The 6,189-nt window shown below is 48.0% G+C and overlaps 1 protein-coding gene across 3 annotated transcripts in view; it reads left to right on the top strand.

Moving 5' to 3' along the window:
- GOSR2 (golgi SNAP receptor complex member 2) overlaps positions 1–5,552 on the top strand; it is a 35,437-nt gene extending 29,885 nt beyond the window's left edge. For 2 of the 3 annotated variants that reach the window (XM_048829834.1, XM_048829833.2), the window contains 2 exons: positions 1,507–1,647; positions 4,872–5,552. In XM_048829834.1, the coding sequence (XP_048685791.1) occupies positions 1,507–1,647; positions 4,872–5,033 (303 nt within the window). In that variant the 3' untranslated portion in view covers positions 5,034–5,552. The remainder of the gene's footprint in view (positions 1–1,506; positions 1,648–4,871) is intronic. The other variant, XM_075123725.1, reaches the window with a different exon arrangement.
- The last annotated feature ends 637 nt before the right edge of the window (positions 5,553–6,189 follow it).

A 6,189-nucleotide genomic window follows, 5' to 3' on the forward strand; every position in this document is an offset into this window, starting at 1 on the left:
AGATAGGATTCATAGATTTTTTTTTTTTTGTATTTTAATGTATTTTTTAGTGTCGGAGGGAACCGTTGTGATCGCCTACTCTGACCTTTCCCACAACGGGCCCTAGAATTTCACCAAGTGATTCCTGTGTCAAACCCAGAACTTTATAAATTGGATGTTTCTTGCTAAAACAAATGTTCTAGCTCACACTTAATCGATGAGTCCTAGAGCAGTGCGTTCCAGTTATCGTTGCTGTTAAAAAATTTGCGCCTTTGTTCTAGACCAGGGGTGGGCAAGCCTTTTGGCCTGAGGGCCACATCTGGGTACAGAAATTGTATGGCGGGCCATGAATGCTCATGAAATTGGGGTTGGGGTGTGGGAGGGTGTGAGGGCTGTGTCTGGGGGTGCGGGCTCCAGGGTGGGACCAGAAATGAGGAGTTCAGAGTGCAGGAGGGGGCGCTAAGGAGTCTGGCTGGGGGTGTGGGGCTGGGGATGAGGGGTGTGGGAGGGTGCTCCGGGCTGGGACCGAGAGTTTTGGAGGGCTGGAGGGAGATCAGGGCTGGGGCAGGGGGTTGGGGCACAAGGGGGTGGCTCTGGCAGCGCTTGCCTCAAGCAGCTCCCAGAAGCAGCAGCATGTCCCTCTTCCAGCTCCTACGAGGAGGCACGGCCAAGCGGCTTTGCTATGCGCTGCCCTGTCTACAGGCACCACCCCCGCAGCTCCCGTTGGCTGTGGTTCCTGGCCAATGGGAGCTGTGGGGGCGGTGCTTGGGGCAAGGGCAGTGTGTGGAGCCCTGTGGCTGCCTCTATGCATAGGAGCCAGAGTGGGGACATGCTGCTGCTTCCGGGAGCCACTCTGAGCAGTTCCTGACCCTGCGCCGGGGCAGGGCAAGCCCCAGACTCCACTCCCCAGCAGGAGCTCGATGGCCAGATTAAAATGGCTGGCAGGCCAGATGCGGCCCGCGGCCCGTAGTTTGCCCACCCCTGTTCTAGACTGAATGTCAGCGTCAGTTTTCAGCGATTACATCTTATGTCTCTTTTTTTTTTTTTTTTTTAAAGAGCCCTCTGCTGTCAGAAATCTTTCCCCTGTGGATACTTACGGACCATGATAAAGTGACTCCCTTGTAAATCCCCTTTCTGCTGCTTAGTGACACATTCAGTGCTCCATATTGTAGTACTCTACTCTACATGGCCTTAAAGTGGAGGTTTCAAAAGCACCCAGCTTTAGCCTGATTCTGCTCCCTTTTTGGTCAGAGAGCAGAGTTAGACCAACTCTGATCTCTTTGGTCAACCTTTCCCTCAAGCATTGTCAGCTTAGGCTCATCTGAACCAGTTTCCTCGTGTTGATGCCATCCTATCTGTGTAGTTCATTCCCTTAAAAACAAAACAACTTGCCCCAAGATTTCCCCCCCACACCCTGCTCATTTTCTGTCTGTCCATTCTGGATCCAACAGTTGCCTAGGGGTTGGGGGAGGAGGAGCGCGACTCACCAAGCTGGAGAGGTAACCAAGACCCTGCATTTCCCCACAGGACTCTGACACCACCATACCGATCGACGAAACATTACAGTTTAATGAATCCCTCCAGAATGCCCATCGTGGCATGGATGATCTTATTGGCAGTGGGACCAGCATTCTGCATGGGCTGAGGGACCAGAGAATGACGCTAAAGGTGGGGCATCCCTTTTACCAAAAAGACCCCAAGTTTCTTCATTTATGGTGACCAGGCCTAATAGACACCCATTGGTTTGTTTAAACCCAGCACTTCAGGTTCAGAGTGCTGGGCAAGAACAGTCCTGCACTTCAACTGACCTGCAAGTTCAAACCCTCGAAACTTGTTTTAGGCAGTAACAGACAATAACTTGAAACAACTTTTTGAGATAGGATGCCTTAGCAGGACACTAGGAATCAGGGCCCCTGGATGCTATTCTGAAGCTGTGCTCTTGAATTGCTATGGGGCGTTGATCAAGTCACTTTCTCTTTTTATCTTGTCTACCCATCTCTAAAATGGGGAAATAATGCATACCTTATAGGTGGATTCTGAGACTAAGGCCTTGTCTTCACCAGAAAAGTTTTGCTGGTTAGGTACAGCAGTAAACCCTTCTAGTATAGATACAGCTTATTTGCCATATATATATATTATTATATATATTTATTATACCAGTTCCCTGAGAGACATAAGCTATACCGGCAAAAACACTTTTATGCCAGTATAAGTGCGTCTACATTATAACTTATTCTGGCATAGCTATGTTTGGTGGTTTTTTAAAAAAAAAAAAGACCCCACCCCCGCTAATCAACATAGCTATGCCGGTATATGTTTTAAGTGTAGACCAGGCCTTAATGTCTGGAAAGATCTTTCAGCTACTTATATTAAGGCTGCTGTAAATAATTGTCTTTTTTTTTGAGATATGTGATAAAGATGCTGTCTCAAAGAGCCAGCACATGTGAACAGTCTATCCCTGTCTGAATTTCTGTATTGAAAGGGGCCATATCTCTTGATGTCCCTTGATCAGTAGGGCATTTTGCCCTTATTTTCAGGCTCTGTTCAAATGTGACAGTCAGCTGCTCAAAGATACAGAATTAACTCTTTCATGGGACATGAGAGAGAATGACCAAGGGAACCTGGACCGGTGCAGAGGATGGCGGGGGGGGGGGGGTGCAGCGCGCTCAAATGCATTAGCATGATATTTATGGGTTAACATTTTAAGCTTTTACACTTACAAACTTGTTGTATCATGACAGCTTTCAAAAGTCCTAGCTAAACTTGGGGAGAATTGCTTAACTGCCTCCTTAAATGTTTTGACATTGCTTCCTTTTGGGGGACTGTGTGACTCAAGCTGTCCCTGTATTACTGTTCACCTCTACATCACTGAGTCACATCCAGCCCAGGTCAGTAAGATCCTAAAATTGTTACTATCTGATGGCTGTGTGGTGCTCGTGGTCTATCCAATTTCCAGGAAACGAGTGTGCACATCACCAAAAACACCATCAGAGTTTGTCATGAATTGGCCCTCTTGCTGGCACTCTGCTCAGATCAACCAAGAACTGAAAGAGCCATGGTGGTAGAGCTCTTCTCACCCTTAGGGACATGTTCTCTCCAGGATTGAGGCATATTGACACAGAAACACTTTGGGAAAGCGTACATTGCTGCTGGGTATACTGGGCCTTTTCTCTGGCAGACCAGAGGACTCAAAGGGTGTCAGTACTAAACTTTTTTATTAGTCCTGAATTTTTGCACTCTGCGCTGTAAATAAGACTGGTTTCATGGCCAAACCTTGAAAGTTCCCATCCTGGCTCTGAAGGAGTCTAGCCATAATGTGCTTACCAGCTGACGAAGTGCCACATCTCAAATTTGCAAAGGGTGAAAGTGCTTGGGAGCAGTTTACATAAATATCTAGTGTCTTTTCATTTGGTCTCAGCCCTTTTCCTCTCTGTGCTGCGGATGGTGGGAAGTGGGTTGGACTCATGAATAGGAGTGGCCCTGGGAACATGGTAGTCTCAGCTAGTGTACCTACAGCCTTTTCTGGTTGGTCTGACAGGAACGACCACTAATAGGCTCGTTTTTTCCAAGCAAGGCAAAGCTATATACTTCTTTGGGTTCTGCTCCTTCTGTTTTTTCTGATGCAGCAAGGATTCTTTGAAAGAGGCTGAAGTGTTATAGGCTGCTGCAGAGGCAGACAGAAGGTTGAATTTGAAGGTGCAGTGTTCCCAAATTTTAATGTGAGCCCGAAGGGATGGGGAGGAGGAATCTTAGCAGTGTCATCAGCTGGGGAGAAGAAACTAATTTCAACAAATAGGGCAAATACCAGTGCTTCTGTGTACACAAGTGATAACATTGGTATCTGTTGCAATATGCAGTTCTGTTTGTTACACAGATGATGGGGAGTAGTAATGGTGGCCTGTTCAAACCTGGCTAGATTAGTTACTGTCAGATGGCTGTTTCAGTCTCAGTCCAGTTCAAATCCAAAGTTGCTATCACCATTGTCAGTAATTGTCACCCTTTATTCTCTTGTACACTTCCTCGCCCTTCAGTCCCGCCTAACACTGAGTGGCAGAGCATACTGCCACCATGCAATGGTGAAGATCCCCAGTGGGCCAGTTACTAATCCCCCCTGGTTCCAGGGCTCTCCAAGAGTTTAAATTGGTGGCTCCTTCACATAGCTGTGAATATGGGGGTGTGGCGGGTGCAGTTCAGATACCCCCATACCTGCCCCTTTAGAATCATAGAAGATATGGGTTGGAAGAGACCTCAGGAGGTCATCTAGTCCAACCCCCTTTAGCAGCAGGAGGGAATCCGTGGGACATGCCAGGCGTGGTGCACCAGGTTGCAGGCCCTCTTCTGTCTCCTCCAGATCCTCTTATTGAGATTCTGGGTGCATTTCTCATACACCTTTTCATTTTTACACACCCTATCAATGGCCCCCACAAGTCTTGAGATGTTGTCAGCCTCCTAGCATTGGTCATCCATCAGTCTGGGAGGAAGAAGCTGGATTAGGGAGGTATGTCTGACTGTAAAATCTTGCATGTATTTGTTAGATCATATATCTGGTCTCCACCCAGAAGTTCTAGGACATGGTTCCCTTAACATCTTCTTGGAGCAGTGGACATTGTCTGAGATCCTCAGTGTGGCGTCCCCTTCTGGATCCTTCATTCTGGACCTTTGATCTCACTCTTGTTCTTAATTTTTATGTGTTCTGTCCCAGTTAATTCCCAAGTGTCCTGTTCCCTCTTGAGTGGTGAGAATTGTTGGTCAGTGGGGAGTTCCATCCCCTATGTGGGGATCAAATAGGCAGCCATCTGTCTCCAGAGCTGAAATGTCCTTAACATGAGGTATGAAAAGTGCTGGGACACAAAACTAACGGGTTTGGTTTTTTTACTCCTGGTCACTCTCAGGGCACTCACAAGAAAATCCTAGATGTTGCCAACATGCTGGGCTTATCGAACACAGTGATGCGACTGATTGAGAAGCGGGCTTTCCAGGACAAATACTTCATGATCGGCGGAATGCTCTTGAGCTGCGTGGTCATGTTCCTTGTGGTGCAGTACCTGACGTGAGCTGGTAATTAGAGCCAGAGGAGAGACCCATTTGGATGACGACAGACTGCCCTCCCCAAATGTACTGCCTAGTTCATTGTGACCTTTGGGTTAGTCCTGCTCTGTAAACTGCAGTGTGTGCCAAGTGACACTCAGATGTAATCACATGTGAGCCATGCAGAGGAGAGCAAATGTGGCTGAGGATGCCATAGCTGGAAATAGAAGCCCAGCCTTTAATGCGGTTAGCCTGTTGCCTGTATACTGCAGACTCTAGCTACACAGGAGCTAGGTGCAATGAATGTTTTTGATCAGCTCTCCTACTAGGAATGGTTGTGATAACCTTTGCTTTTTTATGGGGGAGCGGGGAGTGGAGAGGGGATGGAGGAGATAAGAACTGTAAGGAAAAATGTGATGTGCCTTCCCTGTGCTGGTGGTCGGTCTCTCGCTCGCTCGCTCTCTCTGTTATTTGCCACACGCAGAAGCCTTGTGAGGAAAGTAATAAACCCTACAGGGGCCTGCCCTGCAGAGCATATACTCATGGAGGGGGGTGCAGTGTGAGTTCTGTGGTTCCCGAATGGAAACGGACCCCTCTGCAGAGGTGGGGCGTAGCTCTCACAGGAAGGGCACGATCACCGCGGCCGCTGCCAAGTTCCTTTTTTAAGGTAACAACAGTTTTAACCCAGCGTGGCTCTTCCTGCCTCAGGCTCAGTGGCTGCTGCTGCTCCCGTGTTTCTGAGTCTGTTTCCACACCCCCTGCATGTCTTTGAAAGGCCTTTCGCTTTCCCACGCTGACTTCCCAGTGAATGCTGAGTGCTGCAATCCAGAAGCAGAGAATACTCTTCAGTAGAAAGCTTTTAAATGTCTAGTTTAACCTCCACTTTTCTTCCTCTTCCTACCACTTTTTAGGAACCGCTCTCTCATCCCCTTGCCTTCAGTTGGGGAGTAGGGATGTACCTCAGTAGATTTGTATCTGTAAAAGAAGTTCTGTGCTTCATCCATGTCGTCTCTCTATCAAGTTCAACCTCCAACAACCACAAGACTTTGCTTGCTTGCACAGCCAGTCTGCCCTGGCAAGCTAGTTTCAGTCTCCCTCCCTGTTGGATCTCTGGAAGGAAACCTTTGACAAGGTTTCTGGAAGGAAATTGAAATGCAGCCTGGCGAGTTCCTATGTGGGACT

The sequence above is a fragment of the Caretta caretta genome, chromosome 27 (assembly GCF_965140235.1).
Source record: "Caretta caretta isolate rCarCar2 chromosome 27, rCarCar1.hap1, whole genome shotgun sequence".
In the NCBI taxonomy this organism is placed as follows: domain Eukaryota; kingdom Metazoa; phylum Chordata; order Testudines; family Cheloniidae; genus Caretta; species Caretta caretta.